An 18,237-nucleotide genomic window follows, 5' to 3' on the forward strand; every position below is an offset into this window, starting at 1 on the left:
GCAGTGGCAAATAAGGAAAACGAGAGAAAAATAACTTTAGGGTTCAACCTTTCTGTACACTCAGTGTTCTATAAATGGCCCACAGAAAATAATAAAGTTGATTGAATTACGCTGCCAAAATAAACACATCAGAAAGACTTTTGCGAGGAGAATTTGGGGATTAAATGTGATCAGTGTGCCAAGCACAGTCCCAAGACTTTGAGCAGCCTCTCAGCTCGACGTGACTCCTTTCCCTGTGTCCTGATCTGCTCCTTTCAGTCAAAGACAGTCTTCTGGGAGATAGGTATGTGCAGAGCAACCCATTGCATGAGGTTTCACTCATGATGTTTAAATAGAGGGTTGTAAGAGTAATTGGCTGCTGCCTATTTGTGAACTAGAACAGCTAATTGCATTATTTTCATGTGAAATGGAACTGGAAAAATTAGCCAACTTGGCTGCAGTTGCCATGCTGCCCAGCAGCATCAGTTCTACAGGCTACCTCAGCTGCAAGATGTTTTTGAAGGAAATAGAGGCCCAGCAGCTCTGCAAAGCATAGCCACCCTCTCACCTTATTTACGTGAATGCCCAACTGCTCACTTTTGCGCTGAGACTTACCCTTACACTGGCAGCTATTATGCCACCCAGAAAGTCTCCATTTTTCTTCTTTCATAGGGCATTTTTAGAAACTAGGAAATGCTTTGGCTCTGCCTTCATAGAGGGACATTCTACCTAACTGTAGGATGCCTGCTCTATTGGTAAAAGCTTCCTAATAATGCACTTCCATCCTGCTGTTCTTGGTCTAAAATGACCACTCATTGCTTTACCAGAGCATGTCTAATATCTGGTGTCAATGAAGCTCATTCATCACGCAGGAAGCAGAGGTGTCCTTATGAAAAACCTGACCTTTACCCTGCTTCTCTCAGTGGGATTTCACTTGTGAGGAGCTGTAAGGATGTCGCCTCACAGGAGACTGGTCCCCTTAATGCTTTTGTTCTACTTCTCCCTTTGCTGCACCTCGGAAAACTTTAAGAGGGTTGTGTGAGTTCATCTGGTAGAGATGCAAACAAAAACGAGGAGTCTGTCATAACTGCAGCTTTCTTTGTCTCCTGCTGCGTCTTAGAAGAGTCTTCAATCATAGAATCACAAGGTTGGAAAGGGCCTACAAGATCATCTAGTCCAACCATCCACCCACACTAGTATGTCTCGTAGTTCCTCATCCAGACATCTGTAAGCTACTGGCAGCTTTTGTTGTCTGTCTGGAAAGCCCTTCCAGAGGAAAAGACACAACGGCAGGGATCTTCTGTGGGAATCCCAGGGTGTTATGTCCCTAAAATCTTGGGGTTTGCACTTTGGGCATAAACACAGATGGATACCTCAGATGGATGCAGACTTACTCTGCTGATGCTCAACTTTTCTCCACAGGGTACTTCTCCATGTTCACTTGTGTGTGAAGGTGAATCACCTTCAGACAGTCTCTCTTTGTGGTCTGCAATTTTCTTTTTTTGTTAATCAGAAACAGAGACTGACATGTCCACGCTTACCTCCATGACTGTCTTGCCCACAGGCAAAAGAAACATATTTTTAAATGGTCCAAGCCAGCTTTTACATCATCCTGCCTCCACTCTTTTCTCCAATACCCTATGACACTCAGACATTCTGTCCTGGCATCACCTCTGTTTGCTTTTACACAGAAGAAAAGCTGCTGCTCTTGCTTCCTCAGATTACTCCCAGGCAGCCTTGCCTTAATATCTATTTACCTATAACCCTCCTTAAAACCATCACAATTTCTCGGATGTTCCAGCACTTTGGACATCAATAAGCAACAAGGCCATGGACAACCTGCCCCATCCCTCACCTCACCCTATCAAGATGCATGTTTCCAGAGTGAGAGACATCTCATTCATCACTCCTTCCACAAGCTCCTCTGTGCTGTAATCCTGTGGTTGCCATCTCTGATTTTTGAATATGTTGCTTCACCAGCAGCCTTCCACAGCAAGTCACCAAAGTCTCCTGGGAACAACACTGGGAGATTGAGGGGAGCGACAGGTTGAGTAAACCCTTGAGGTCTCTTTCAGTGCTGCTTTCCTGGGCCACTGTTGCAGTTATTAACATACTTTACATACAGAACTGTTGTTCTGCATTTGCTCTGTGCAAATAAAGAAATGGCAGGTGCTTAGACATTATAGATATATCAGACATACAGACAATTCATTGCTTCTGTAGTAACTTTGTGATTAGCTGTGTCAGGTGCTGATTCTTCTCCAGCTCATACAGAATCTGCACTCTAGAACAAAGTCCATATATGCAGAATTGCCTGTGAATAAATACACTGAGGGCTTTTTTCCCCTGAAGCATTTTCTACAGAGTGTCAGCATCCTCCTAATCAAACATTGAACTCTGAGTTTGTGTGTGTATACACAAGTATTTTTTCAAATCGAGTTTTCTTTTGTTGGCCCCCCTTGCATGCACAGCACTACCAATCATCCATCGCAGCAGGAGGGGCTCTGCCACATTTCCTATTAACGATCGCACCCAGATGAACTCCAGGCTGTCACAGAGAAATTGAAGTCGCCTGAGGAGAGCTGTGTCTGCAGCATTGTTGCTTGGGCTTGAGGGCTTGCTGGGAGATACTGTGCAAAAAGAGTATGGAATGAACAGACTTTGTCCTTTAGCTAAATCTGGGTTTGGAAACTGGCAGCAAACAGGAAAAATATCTGAAGTGATTTCATAGAAACAAAGAATCGTAGAATCATAGTCACTGAATCATAGAATCACAGAATGGTTTGGCATGGAAGGGACCTGAAAGTCCACCCAGCCCCAACCCCTGCTGTGGGCAGGGCTGCCCCTTACCAACTCAGCTGCCCAGGGCCCTTCCAACCTTGCCCTGAGCACCTCCAAGGATGGGGCACCCACAGCTTCTCTGGGCAGCTGTGCCAGTGCCGCACCACTCTCTCAGCAAAGCATTTCTTCCCAAATCTAACTTCAATCTCCCTAAATTTCCACGGAGGGACTCTTTATTCCAAATTATCTATGACCAGTGGGAGGGTGATTGCTGCTGGACTGAGCACTTCCCACCTACACAGTGTAAGTGGTCACCTGCTGGGCAGGGACTGATACTGGCAAAACTTAAGGAAATGGAAGGCAATCTCCTGGAGAAACTCAAGTCTGGTCACTGTACATGCTCTATTCCAATCAGCATCACGTTGTAGAGGCTGCAAATTGAATCAGGAACGATGGGATAAACAAATGGGGTCAAACTCTACTCCATATTATTAGGACACTCCCATTAACAATGGTAATTGTAATGTAATGGTGTCTGGCAGCAGAATTAAGGTGGGTATGCATGTGTATATCTGCACAAGTCAGCATCTGTAACCTTAGAAGACCGGGTTTGTGGCTCTGAGAGAGGTCAGGATATGAGGGATTTTAAGAGATCATCTGAGTCTCTTTCTGCTCAGGTCATTTGGGAAACCTATGAGACCCAACAAAAAATAATGCTCCGAGAGACTACAGAAATGCTTTGCTATGAGAAAACTGGAGTAAAAGAGAGAAGATTGATCCCCTAAACTGGCGAACAACTCGATTAGCTTCTACAGGTGGTATATACACAGCCAATAAGCAAATCAATATGTAATAATGCAGCAGGTAACAAGCTGATGAGTGAGAAGCTGAGTGTGTTCATATGGGATGGATCACATCAGGCAAAATCAATAGTTGCTTTTGTCAAAGTTATAAGGTTGGTGAAGACAAGTTGGCATTTATCTAAATTACAGCAACATTGGACAAAGAGTCTTGCAGAAAATCTGCAGGGAGGCAATCTGTTCAGATGTTCATGCTATTGAGTTTCAATTAGACAAATAAAACCCAAATATTCCGTTCTCTGGAGCCTCCGAGAAGTACTGTACAGGATGCATCTTAGTAAGTACAATGGACCAGATGCTGCCTAATACCTACGGAGCTGTGCAAGAAAGGAACTCCAAGACCCCTTTACTTTATACTGCTGCACTAGTGCTTGGATTTCTTTAGCTTTACAGGCTTGCACTGCCTTGTATAACCTGTGTTTGCTGGGGTTCATAGATGTTCAGGCACTGAGGATAAGATATTCAAGCTCTTATGGGAGGAGCTGATTACCCCACGCAGAATCTGCACTCATTCCTATCCTAAACATCTGTAGAGTGCAAGGCTCTGTGTGGTAGCAGAACGATTTCATAGAGATGAATATAATTTGGATTTGCCTTTCCACGTACATGTGAGCTCCATCCTATGGACAAAATGTGCAAAGCAACACAAGAACTGAAGGGAGAAAGGAAAGGTGGAAGGACGGAAGGCTCTTTCGGCACCAGGAACGTGTGAGGATGTTCATAGAGATGCCTGTCCCTGGGGCAGACAAGCAGGACATTGCAGTGAGGGCCCACAGAGAGGCTGTGGGAACACAGAAATGTTTCTGCCTGTTGTGGCTTTTGCTTGTGGAGTAGGGGAAGGAGATTCTCACAGCATTTTCTTACTGTATTGCTAAGAATATTCTTGTTAGGAAGGCGTGTGACAGAGTAATGTACAACATTAATATCCTAATCCATGGACAACTGACAAACAAATCAAAACAAAACAACAGCAGATTAACCAACATAACCAATCTGATTTATTGAAGCCTGTAAAAGGCACCTGTGCCCAAACAAGCTGAGGAAATTGCAGGCACAGGTGCCTCAATATCCGGTTGCTGATGAAGGTTCCACTGTTTACCAGAAGCAATTTTACGAGGTGGGCATCGGCTTGTTATGAATTTAATGGGAACCAGAGGTGCCCTGAGGCCACGGCATGGGGCCGCATGGACAATGCCATTGAGGAGGGGACATGGCTGCAGTGCTCAGCACAGAGCCCACACCCTGCCTCAGCTCCGGGCCTGACCTGCCCTTACTCGGCCTGTGGGCAGGAGCCCATCAAGCGGTTCCATAAGAGACTTTGTAAAATGAGGGATTTGTTTGGACATCTGCACTGATGGTGTCCAAACCTTTGTAAAGAGCGCTGTCCCTGTGAGCCCACAGACTCACAGTGCTCAGCGAGGTCTCAGCACGGCTCCTGCCATCTGCCTGCTGCTTCCTAGGGGGAGAGAAGCAACCACAGAGGTCCTGCTCCCCTCCTGCCCCAGGGCTTCCCTGCTGAGCTCTTCTGTGTGTTTTCCCAAAGGATTCTCAGGGGTTCAGTCCAAGCGGGTCCTTCGCATAACTAAAATACTGAAGTTGTTGAAGCTGTTTAAGGATGGTACCGACCTGTAAGGAATGACACCTGTAACACCCTGCATTTCTCATGCAGCTTTCCTGCAAGTAAGAGCCCCTGCAGAACCACCACCGCCATGCGGAGGAGCAGCCTGATGTGAACACAGCGATTCGTTCCTCTGCAAACCCCAGCACACTCCAGTCTCTGCCCACAACATCAGCAAACCTCCCAGCATTCACGATTTTCTTTTCTTTTCAGAGGGTATTTTTGGAAATATTGGGAAACCCCACGGGAAAACACCGCAGGAAAGTGATGAGCTTCCCCGCCTGCGGGGCGCTGCTGCCCCCTCCCGGCCCGGCCCGAAGTGCGCTGCCGAGGGGTCAGCTTGGACCGAAAGGCCGCCGACACGCAGGAGGTTGCAGGGCTGCTGGGGGGTGCTGCAGAAAACATAAAGATGGGTGGAGATGTTTCAGGAAGGCTTGAGCGGCTGAGAAACCTCATGCTCCACTCTCTGTCCAATGTAGTTTAGAGCTTGTGCTTCATCTTTTGAAGAGGACCCGCATGAACCAAAGTACAAAGTGCTGCACCTTGGTGGGGGCAATCCCAGACACAAGTACGGAGTGGGAACTCACTTAAGAGTAAGCATGAGGACAAGGACTCACAACACGGGTTGTGATGTGCAAGCAGCTGGACATGAGCTAGCAGTCTGCACTTGCAGCCTGGACAGCCCAACCGCATCCTGAGCTGCATCACAAGAAGTGAGGCCAACAGGGAGAGGAAAGGGATTGTTCCTCTCTGCTCTGCCCTTGTGAGGCCACATCCAGAGTATTGCATCCGGGTGAGGGGGCTCCTAGCAAAAGAAAGGCACAGAGCTGGTGGAACAAGTCCAGAGGAGGGCCACAAAGGTGGTCAAAGGGCTGAAACAGCTCTCCTATGAAGAAAGGTTGAGGGAGTTGCGCTTAACTTGCAGGCCATCTTCCCTCCCAGCACACGTGAGCTCTTTTGAGGTCTTTTGTTCCAAGAGCCCTTGTATCTTATGCCAACTTTATTAGCTGGGTTTATGTGGTCACTAAACTGCTTGATAGAGTATTATGCTCACAGCAGGAAATCATTTGCTATTGTGGTGAAAATGAGTGTTTCCTACCTTTGTCAGCATAGAGAATTACATTATCGGGGAAATAATAACCAGCTGAAGTGGTTTTTTGATTCATGGTAATTGCTGATAATATGCAGATTACTTTATGGCTTTAATTTTTCAGTCTCCCACTGTTTGCTTGCTAAACCTGTGGGGAAAAAAAACAACAGCAATAACAACAAAACCAATAATTTAAAACAACAAGGAGAGCATGCAGCATCCCATCGGAAAGTAAATGACAGGAACAATTCATGAGCTGCATCCTGGGACGTTTGGCCATACATAGCCAGGACATCGGATGGCTGCTTCTGAGCACCCAGGGCAGCCTCAGCTGCAGCCCTCACAGATGGTATTATTGGGGCTGCAGTGGTGGCTGGCCCCAATAAAGAAGCAATGAGTACAAGCAACGGGAGGAAGAACCCCTTCAGTTTTACCTACCAATCATGTTTTCAAACATCAGAATAATAGAGCAGTTTGTGTTGGAAGGACCTTAAAGCCATCCAGTTCCAACCCCCTGCCACGGGCAAGGTTGCCAAAACATAAAAAGAGATTCAGTCCAAGAGTCAGCATTAAGCTATATGAGCATGCAAATTCCCTGACTCTATGCTACTCTTGTTGAGGGTAGGGGACTGGGCAGAGCCAAAGTAGAAGCAACATAGCTCTGAGTGAGGCACAGCAGAAGCAATGTGGGGAGCCCAAAGGAACCATGTGTTGGTGTTGTCAATCTGTGATGAAGGAAATGGCTCTCAAAGGAGTCACTAAAAAGAAAAAAAACAGAACAGTAAACAGGGATAATTTTGGAGGGTTTTTGTTAGGATTTGTTGTTGTTGTTTTGTTTTTTAATAATACTTTCATAGAGCTGTGTTGAAACCACTGGGTTTCAGCAGTAACAAAGTCTGTCTTCTGAGAACGTGCAAGTGATTTGGTAAAAAGACCATGCTGTCCCTCTGCCTCACCTGCCAGTGCAGTGAGGGTGTGGACCATGGTCGAAGTACCCCAGATGGTAATGCATTAAAGCAGCATGTGAAGACTCTTGTGTAAAGACATGGCAAAGAGCTGGAGGAGTTGACGGACACAGGTTGCACAGCCAGGTCTGAGCAATGGGCCAGAGGCTTCTCCCACCTTTCAGAGGAAGCCCTTGTGCTTTCCATGAGTGCTCACACCATGGCCGTACCCTGTGCTTGCCAAGCTGGCAAACTGAGCTGGTCCCAGTATGGCAGGGAATACCAGCTGCAACACAGCTGGGGCCACAGGTACCTGGTAGTATGCCCACATTCCACAGCACATGCCAAAGCTCAGCCCTGTGACAGTGTCAGCAACCCTGAGAGCTGGGCATGGCACCCCTCTGCAGAATTCACAAAGGGATGGTTTTGCCAGCAACAGTTCAAAGGGTTTAAATCTGCCTCCTGCTTGTCTGGTTCCAATGTAACAGGAGATTACATAATCCCTTAGTGGTACTCCATATTTAAAGGCGCTGTTCACAATGTAATGCTAAAAAAGAATCAGAATTACGTCTCCTTGTCATTTCGGTTTCTTCAGTACTTGTTCTCATCCACTCATCTATTTATTTCGTGTTACCATGATGACTACTCCACTGTTACTTTACCATTTGATGTAACACTTAAATGATCACTTCTCTAACTCTGTCTTCTGTTCCAGTTCTGTCCCCCAGTATCTTACACTGCTTCTGTGCTTTTATTTTGTTCTTTGCTTTCCCTCTTTTTTTTTTTTTTTAAGAGAGATCATTTTTAACAATCATCTTACAGCTCAAGAAAGGTGTGAAGTTTTACAAAGCTTTCTCTTCACTTGTTCACTGAACAGCACTACTGAGACATTTCCATGGCACACTTTGAGCCTTTGATTTTAACTAACTTCTGTAAATACAGAACCTATAAACAGTTCAATACAGGAGACTTGATTTTGCAGCTTCCAAGACACAGTGATCAGTAATCTTTTACACAGCTAATAGCTGGCACAAGCAGCCCCCAAGCAGCATTCCGCCAAATGAGAAGGGCAGACAGAACCTCCAGTAAGAGGACCACAAATCACAGCAACTACAGAGGCCTGGCTTTGAGTATATCTGTACATGCAAATATTCAAATCTAACAATCACCTCTCAGTCCTCGTGAATCATGCTATCGCTGGCTGGAGACCAGTTGCTATGGCAGAAAGCTGTAGCGATGGCAGAAGGCCAAGAATCCTGTCTTTGAATTCCTGCCTGAATTTAACTCCTGACTTTTCTCTGACAAGGTTCATTAACTTGTGACTCCACCAGATGAAATGAGTGCTTTGTCTGCCCTGGGAACCAGTTGGGAAGAGGTACTATTAATCACCTGGACAGTGAAACAGGTCAATAGCAACCATTTATCAATCAAGACTTTTAATATATTCAAGCCAAGTATGTGATAACTGCAGTTATGTAAATTTTTTTCCCCACACTAGCCCCTGGGCTTTCTTGATGCTATGCAACACACCCAGCTCATAGATACCAGATGCAGTCAGCACACCTACAGGGCAGATGTGGTGGCACACTGAGACCATCAGCTTTGAGCAGTGCCAGCAAAGGCACCATGATGCTGTTCAGCTCAAGTGACAGTGCAGGCTGCATCTAGAATATCTAAAAGGAAAACTGCAAATGTAACAAAGGCACTACCCTTGCAATGGAAAAATTCTTCAATTAGATAAAATTACAGCATAACCTCTGAAGGTGACAGTGAAGCTGGAAGAGCTGCTGTATTCCTACGTGTCTGCACTTCTGGAGATTTGCTCGGTCCCACAAACAGGCTGATAGCCACATGCCTCTGCAAATTGCTCTGCATCCTACAGAACACAGAATCATAGAATGGTTTGGGTTGGAAGGGACCCTTAAGATCATTTAATTCCAGCCCCCTGCTACAGGCAGGGACACCTTACTCTAGACCAGGCTGCTCAAAGCCCCATCCAGGCTGGCCTTGAACGATTCCAGGGAGGGGGCACCCTCAGCCTCACTGGACAACCTGTTCCAGTGTCACAGTAAACAATTTCTTCCTGATATCTAATCTAAATCCACCCTCTTCACATCTCATATCTCACCTTCAGAAACCTTGTTCCAACTTTAAACATTGCTTTCCCACTACTCGGTAATTCCATTTTCCAGGACTAAGTAAGGTAGAGCACTCTTTAGCTTCTCATGCTTCCATTATCAAAAGAGTTTTGACTTTATGTTCACACTCGAGAAAGTTATTCTAGAGAATGGAAACACAAAAGCCCTGTAACTATTCAATGTTGTAACATACACAAAATTCTCAGTACTTAAAATAATCACTTTGCAGTATTACCCATATTCTTAGCAATCTATCACTGATTGTGATTTTGACCGCTGTATCTCCACTTCTCAAAATACAATGCCAAAGCTTCTAAAAAAAACACTTAAACCATATAGACCACAAGTTCTCACTTCTTTTTTTTTAAACTAATGGATCACATTAAGTTTTCATCTTCTTGTATCACTTGATGATAAGAGTACATACGTTGTTTTTTTTTGTTTAACATAGGTCCTTCAATCAAGTGAATATTTACTGCACCTCTGAAGGCCACAGATTGAATCTGTGATATCCAGGTATGCCTCAGTTGTAGCAGTGAAAAGCAGGCTTCACTGAAAGAGCAACAACCAGGAACATTTAAAATGAACCATTTATTAAATCAAACTGTTATTTTAACAGTTACATAAGTTACACAGCATGTTTAAGTCAGAAGATTTCACGAAGAAAAAAATTAAACTTGTATTATGCAGGCAAAAATAGTACCACACAATATGTACCTGGGAGGGAAGAAGGGAAAGGGAATCTCTAAACATTCAAATAAGGCCATAATTATTTAAAAACAACAATAAAACAATAATAAAACCCCAAAAGATCAATTTTCCTTTCAGTGTGTTCAGTGCTGCTAACTATATGTACTTCTATTGTACAGATGTAACTGAGGCAGTGATATCTCAATAGCTAGGTTTAATGTTTTTAAAACATTACAGAAGTGGAATAAGGCTCATTAGTACATACAGCTGCCCTCGGAATGTCAATCTCAGTTGCCTTCATTAACTTAAAATTCACAAAGTGCACAGTTAAGATATGCCAAAAAATTGAAACTGCTACTCTACCAACAGCTGCCCATGCTTAATACTTAGTGGTCTATTGGAACAAAGTATGTTCTTCCAAAGAAAGAGATGTGTAAGAAAAGCCACTGTAAAACATTTAGTTTCAAAAGATGCACTAGGAAATGCTTGTAAACTGAAAAGTAGAAAAACATGGATTAATCGTGTAAAGAAAAGAATACAAAAAACACTAGAAATGACCATCAAACTTTCAAAGAACAAGCACCACAATGGACATTAGCATTCGATTTTGTAGCGTACAGCAATGTATTAATTTTACTCTAACCAATCCACTTCATCAAATTCTGAATCATCTTCCGAATCACTGTACTCTACAGCAATGCGACGAGAAAGTATGGTAGCAACATCGTTCTCAATGCGCTCATGTTTCGCTTCTTGTTCGCGTTGCTCTTCAACTTTACGCAGCTGAATACCTGAAGAACATCAAATCACAGAATTGTTACTGCCCTGCTTTATCGTTATACAAAGTATTTAGCTCATGAATCACTGAGTGCTTTGCCACCAAGGCAAAGACTGAGGACACTGCACTGTCTTCCTCAGGGGGAAGTTCTCTGTCAGCTTTTAGAGAGGGGAATGTCAGAATTACTGCTGCAGATAGGATCACCAGTCCTACTATAACATCCTGTTCTTGATTTCCAATTAGAGATACATCTATATTTTTTAGCACCATTCTAAGTGATTAAGCCATCTTACTATTCGCGTTTTTAACACTTTTAATACTCTCTCTTCATGGCTTCAATTAAAAGTTAAAGCTATTTGGGTATCCTAGCAAGATACAATTCCCTGTAACTCAGTTTTGAACGTGCAACAGCCTGTTTTATAATAAAATATTATGTAAGTCAAATACAAAGCTGAAATAACGTACACTGATAATATAAGAAAGCTAAATGCTGGTAACACAATTTGAAACAAGACAGAGATTGTGTATTTGGGGATTTATATTCATGACACCATAGACTGACCTAAATCCTGTACTTAACAGTCCCCCCCTCTACTGTCAGGTGATAGCACATGTACTGGGGTGGAATTTAAGCTATGGTAATTGGGCCTCTTTCTTATGCAAGATTTGGTCAAAAGCTTTTTCAGGGATCAGCTAAACTGCATCAACAGGCCCTCCTTAGTTTTTCTGCTGGTCTTCTCTACTACTGTTGGTACAGACACTACTACTCTATTCAAATGTTATCAATTCACGTGCATTAAAAATTACCTCAGATAAGTGTTACAGACTATCTATGGATATTGCAGTACAATACAGATCCTGTACTGTGTTGTAGAGGCACAGGAAAATTAGAATGTAGTACAAGGAATATTTGAGAAAGACCCGCTATTCAAAGATACCACAAAGTCCAACCGCAGCATTCAGAGTGCAGCAGGGATTTGTCAGATTGTAGATCTGACAACTCCTTCCCCTGGATGACCAGGAAACACTGCCCTGGGTCTCTGCCATTCACTTGCACTTTGTCAGCTGGGAAAGTGCAACTGCTCTGTTTGACACCACTGTGTGGAGACATGTTCAGACTATAATCTAAACACCTTTAGGTCTTTAGCAGCAATTTCTGATGCCCTTTAGATGTTACCGTAGTACATTGATAATATGATCAAAACATTCATTGAACTGCTCTGCTTTTATCTAGAAGTCTGTGAAAATAAATGTTCTTGTCTTCTACACAATCTGCAGGCTAAGAGAAATAGGCAGACAGAAATGAAGAGATAATCTCCAAAGATTATCTATAAACACATGTACACTTCTTCCGATCTAACAGAGAACCAGTTTTGCCATCCAAACTAGAGATCTGATAAGTGCAATTACAAACTGAAAAAAAGAAAATCTGTCTATTTGGCAGTCTTCACGCTGAGAGAACAGAGAACAAAAACAGAGCTAAGATGCATTTCTCTAAACTAACTTCTTACATGTTAAATATTCCATCTTTTAAAGCCAATGAGGATTTATTAAGTTTCTGAGATCATTCTTTTTGTTCCATACCTTTCCGTATTGCTTCCAGCAGCACACTTCTAGCATCACTGATTACAGGAAGAGTTGAAGGGTGGCGTTTGGGTTCAGGAGCAGGAATCACTTGTGATGGTGGAGATGGAGGCATAAGAGGAGCATGAGGGCCAGGGACAATGGTTGTGGGAGGAGGGTGGAGAACAGGAGTGGGATGAGAAAGGGCTGCAACTGTGACGGGAGAAGAGGGTCGAATACCAGGAGGTGGCAAGGGAGGAGGTGGAGGTGGTGGAGGAAGTCCCTGTACTTCACCTTGAGGAGGAACTGGGTGGACTGGTACCGCTTCACACACTTGTGCAGCTCTAGTGACAGGCGGGGAGGGCTGTGCCAGGGGAGGGGCAATTGGAGGTGGAGCTGGATGTAAGACCCCAGGAGCTATCTGGAGAGGAGCTGGCGGAGGTGGCACGGCTGGGGCCTGCAGAGCAGCAGCGGGCGGTGGGGGAGGAGGTGGGACTGGGGGAGGCGGTGTGGAAGTCATCGCAGCTCGTAGTGATGAAGTGGACAAAGCAGATGGAAGAGGTGGGGGGGGGGGGGGAGGAGGAGTGGGGCTCACAAACACCGGTGGTCTGCCTGTCGCTGGTGACTGAGGACGGTTTTCTACCAATCCAGTAGTAGAACTGAAAGAACATGACAAAGTTATTAGAGTGGCAGAGTGAAAAAAATAGTAATAGATTAATTTCTACAATTAAAGAATACTGAGCACTGGCCATTAAAGAATGTTATGTATTATGATGATTTCAAGGTAATCTCCGTTCATACATGTAAATTCTCAGTATGCAGTATGCATCAGTCTTCCAACAGACCTTTGCTCACATCCAACTATTAATCAAGTTTATACAAACCTGCATCTTTATCAGATGTTTCCTATGGTGAGTATTATTCTATCCTCTCAACTCTGAGTAAATCAAAGTTATTTATCTGAAGTTATTTACCTGAAGGTAACTAGTGGTTGATTAACTGCTTTAACCAACAGAACCTAAACCAAACCAATTAACCCAACCCCCCCAGAACACTAAAAGCAATGAGTAAAAGCAAAATGCATACTTAGGGTCTGATGACAGAGTGAGTGAGGCTTATATTAAAGTTCATCAATTTTATCTACAGAAGTGTATGCTTACATGCTAGCTATTCATTACAGTGCAATGAATATGTGAATCAAATGCAAATAGGAACAGTAAAATTACTTTCCAGAAAGACCACTAGAGGATTTCTCTCAGCTGCTGTGGTAAAATTAATTTTAAAACTGTTGCCATTCTGCATATATTCTCCTGGGGAGTAAAAAGACGTTCTTCTTGAGAGATTAATATCTCATGGATGAAACAATTCAACTGTCCTCTATTCCAAACTGTACATACCTGACCCTAAACCAAGATTTTTGATACAAAAGTACCAGCGGGGTGAAAATACTTTAAGTATGTATCCAGCTCTGGAAAGGCAGGGAAATGAAAATTAAAATAACAGAGGGGAAAAAAAGTCACTGTAAGTTAGCACATGGAATGAATGTGTAGTTTTGTCAGCTGATCTTCGTACCATGGAAGTACATTCTTCCTTCCATGTATGATGAAACACAGCTCAGTAGTACAAATGTCAGATTTCCAGATTTTCAAAACTCCAAAGCTGAGATTCCAACATCATTCAAAGAAACATTTTCCAAACAGTTATCCTCAGAAGGTTACACAGGTAAAATACCAATAGCTAGGTGGCATCTGTTTCCAAAACTACACACTGTGAGACTTAGGTTTTAACTCTTCTCCCCAACTCCTACATGGACCTGTGGCTGTGGAGAAGTCAGGTTTCTGGACTGACACAGAGTGTATGTACCACTCGGGCCACACAAAAGTAACACTCATAACTGTTAGTGGGGTAGTAGAAAACAAATTTCCCAGCAGGACTGCATGTGACTTGACCGCTCTTTACCTACCTAACACAAGGAGGCACAGGTTTCACATCTCCTGCACCGTGCATTGGAGGTGGTGGTGGTGGTTCATGTGGTCGGACCAACACTCGCTCTTCAGCTCTGTTCAGAAGTTCAGACATCTGGCTATAGGGTAATGCAGAAAGAGAATATGATCCGTCCATATGGTCCACATATGCTTGAGATCTGTAGGAAAGCAGTGAAAAACGATCCTTTGTTAAATCTAAGTATTATTGCTCTCTGTTACTGTTTTATATTTCAGTTTTGTTTCTGAATTCCAAGATCTTCTCTTCACTAATGTTGTATATTATATACTTAATGACTTTTTAATAATATATCCAATTTCCCATGCCACTGCTTCTAGCAGCTCAAAGGCTCAGTGCTTTTGACAGGCATATCAGACAATTTCTACATTATATGCCTGATCTTAGGGTTCACGAATCACGTTACTTTGATTTAGGTACACATATCAATACAACCAGGAATATGCACACAGCAGTATGTTATGCAACAGGCATTATATTTGTAATAGTTTCAGCTCCTAAAACCCAGCATATGAGCAAACACATTCTTTTGTAACATTCTTTCATAACATCCATCAAGTGGTAGAATTTACAACTGAATAATTTAGTTGATCTTGTCAGAGGATCTTCATTCCAGTACTTTAATCCATACTCCAGCATTCTCTATACTGGAGAACACACTACTTTAGATCCAGTATTTTATAGCTATATAATAGATGCAAAGAAGGTAATCTAAAGAAGATCTACTATTGAGTAGTAACATCAAATACAGCTAAATGCAAATAAAGACAGCATAAAATAATTCAACTTGCAAATTTAGACACCCTTTGAGGGCCTGATCTGCTAGAAAATTTTACTTAATCACTTAACTAAAAATATTAATAACTGCTTAAATGTCTCAATGAAATATAGATGAAATGTGTTTGCAGAACACTGCCCAACGCTTATAGAAGTATTTCACCTTTATACGTACTGCTACCAGTGTAATATCCAAGACTATTAAACAATTAGAGGGCAAAACTATTACTCTGTTATTCAAAAGCACTCTGTTCTTCTATATCTGAATAACATCTTCTGCACACGCAGTGCCCTCAAGCACTACTGCATTATTCATAATTTCACTACTGTTACTGAGATAATCAAGGTCTTGGTGAGGGTCCTGGCTATAAAAGGAGTCCTGCAAGAAGTGTGCCTAATATGGAATCCAGTACAACAAAAGAAAAGGACAGCAGTAAAGCAGATGTTTCTGCTAACTACTTAACAGAGTTGTTTACAGAGATAAGACACTACAAAGTTGTTCCCACAAAAACATTCTTTGCCACAGCTTAAGTAGTACCCTACTGGCTAAACTGAGATCATTTTTCCTTTATGAATTCAAACAGCTAGCTTTTCTACAAGTAGCTTTTTGCACTTCTCAGACACAGAACATTATCTCCAACAGATGCTGTAAGTTATCCACTGCTACTATTAAGTGTATTTGAAAGCCCTATTAAGTTAAACAAAATGCTTGGCCAGTGAAAGATGGGGCAGGATTCATTTATTTGTTTATTTTGTAGTATAGGGCAACAAACAACCAACAATATAACAAACAAACAAACAAAAAACCCAGCCCAAAGCAAACCAAATCACACCAAAACCACACCTCCAAAACTGCTGACATTACTTTTGAGCCCTCTTTATCATAATTTTCTCAGCTGATAAAATAGAATTGGTTTTGCACAAGCATCACCAAAGGAAACACAGGAGGAATACTATGTAAAATGCTGCATTTAGCCACCTGCAAATATGTGCTGTGAAATGAAAATTCAACAGGTTGGATTTCGTAATAGATCATAACCAGAAGCATCAATCAAATCTTGGATTTGTTCATGAGTAAAGAGAAGCTCAGCGGTCTCATTCGAGTTCCAAATGGACATTTGTTCACATCACACCCACCATATAATCTTGGCAGTGTCTGCTGTAAGAAAGATCAAGCGCTTGGAATAATGGGGATTTCTGAAGGTCAAGACTGGGATATACTGACTATATTTCCTTCAAGTCACAAACAGATGACTTCAATAACAAGATAATAGTAACTCTTGTAAAGATACACCGACTGAGAATTTTAAAACTGACTTTTGATAGAACTAAGTCAATAATTTTCAGCGTGTTTCAAGAAAAGCAGTAGCATCTCATCATCTACCACTCCTCAAGCATGTTTGCTGTACATTACAAGTATCTATACTTAATAACGGATAGAAAAAATAAAAAGAAACCTGGATTCAAAATGTGAGGCTGGCCCATTAGGAACTTCAATGTGCTTATGTAAGAGGTTAGCATCATCTTCTGCGAGCTCTGGACCTTGGGCTAGCTTCTGCCACTCCCTCCGTCTGTCATGAGGTGCCCTTGGCACTTTTTCTGGTTCATGAGGGCGATCTAGATTTTTCTGCTGTAGGAGAGTTGTGCAAACAAAAGTGACAATTAAGACAACGTTTTTCAACTAGTTGCATTTATACATCATGCATAAAAAAATGAAAAACAATCCCAATTCAAGAGCAAGAAGAAACAACAAAAATTAAATTTCAGTCAATACAAATATATAAACCAAAAAGCATTGTGAAAGGCAGAAGACTCACTCTAATGCATAAGTTACTTATAAGGCAGGGGAAAATAACTGCCCAGGTAGATTTTTATACTGCTTGAAATGAAACGCTGAATCAGTTATACTTACTGTCTTTACGTATGAAATATACAGAATCATGAAGAAACAAAAAAAGCAGCACTATCTTTTCAAAACTGCTTATTTAAGAAAATATATACAAACTGCTCAATTCCTGCTAATTTCTGCCCTGTTTAGAGTAAATATGTGCATAAGGATTTCATTTGGGTATTGTTGCAGTTGGTGGTTGTTTGGTTTTTTTTTTCCCATCTGTGAGACTGTCAGAGTTTTGTACCATAAAAAAAAAAAAAGGTGGTCTAGCAAAATTTTTTATTTCTTTTTTGCTCTTTCTTGAGTCACTGTAGGTGATTTATAGGTTCTTATAGCTTCTGGCAAACCTGCTTTTATTTACTTTAAGGCAATATGAAACCTTTGGGCACATTCATATTATTATTAAGTATTTGTTTGTTAAGTCAAGGGAATTTGAATGAACAACAGTAGTTTCAGTTGAATGAAGATGACCATATTTCTGTAAAGTCTGTATTGTTATTAATACCATAACCAAAATTCACCATATAAGCAAGTGAACCATTTCCAGGAAAAAAAAAAAACAAACAAAAAACAACCAACTACACAAAGCTAACATACATACCTTCTGCTTCCTCTTTTCTTTTCTTTTGTCCTCAGTGTCCTGTAACATTTTTTCCTTCCAGAGGTCAAAGAAGTATGAAGGATTGGTATAAAACTTCAAACCTTCTTTTCCATCATCCCTGCAATACAATGACCCAAACAGGATATAATGTTTATTCGACAACAAGCGTTAACACAAAAATTAAAGGCTTATTCAAGAATATGTGCTATTTCACGCCTGGAAATATTTTGCCACAGATGAACAGACAGAAGTTAAAAACTGATCTCCTACGACATCACTCTTTATCATCTTTCCTTGTATCAAGGTTCAGATTCCAGAGAAGTGACTTTAACACAAGTTAAAGATAAAATGAGTATCCTTAATAAGAGAATTCTCAGTCCAACAATTCAAAGGTAAATCTGAGTGGCTAGTGTTGCAACTATTGATTCAGACTGATTTGGATGTAGCAAAAAATATTCACCTCTGCTGAAGACATTTCTTTCTATGTATTCTACCACTTGTTTTCATCTGTTCTTATTCAAGAGCA

At 42.0% G+C, this 18,237-nt stretch overlaps 1 protein-coding gene across 3 annotated transcripts in view; it reads right to left on the reverse strand.

Moving 5' to 3' along the window:
• Positions 1–10,004: 10,004 nt before the first annotated feature.
• WASF1 (WASP family member 1) overlaps positions 10,005–18,237 on the reverse strand; it is a 79,289-nt gene continuing 71,056 nt past the window's right edge. For 2 of the 3 annotated variants that reach the window (XM_042885969.1, XM_042885979.1), the window contains exons 5-9: positions 17,712–17,829; positions 16,677–16,849; positions 14,405–14,584; positions 12,463–13,100; positions 10,005–10,891 (exon numbers count right to left, since the gene is read on the reverse strand). In XM_042885969.1, coding sequence (XP_042741903.1) covers positions 10,734–10,891; positions 12,463–13,100; positions 14,405–14,584; positions 16,677–16,849; positions 17,712–17,829 — 1,267 coding nt within the window. In that variant the 3' untranslated portion in view covers positions 10,005–10,733. The remainder of the gene's footprint in view (positions 10,892–12,462; positions 13,101–14,404; positions 14,585–16,676; positions 16,850–17,711; positions 17,830–18,237) is intronic. The other variant, XM_042885988.1, reaches the window with a different exon arrangement.

This window comes from Lagopus leucura, unplaced genomic scaffold, assembly GCF_019238085.1.
Source record: "Lagopus leucura isolate 7727_CA_CO unplaced genomic scaffold, USGS_WTPT01 Super-Scaffold_73, whole genome shotgun sequence".
In the NCBI taxonomy this organism is placed as follows: domain Eukaryota; kingdom Metazoa; phylum Chordata; class Aves; order Galliformes; family Phasianidae; genus Lagopus; species Lagopus leucura.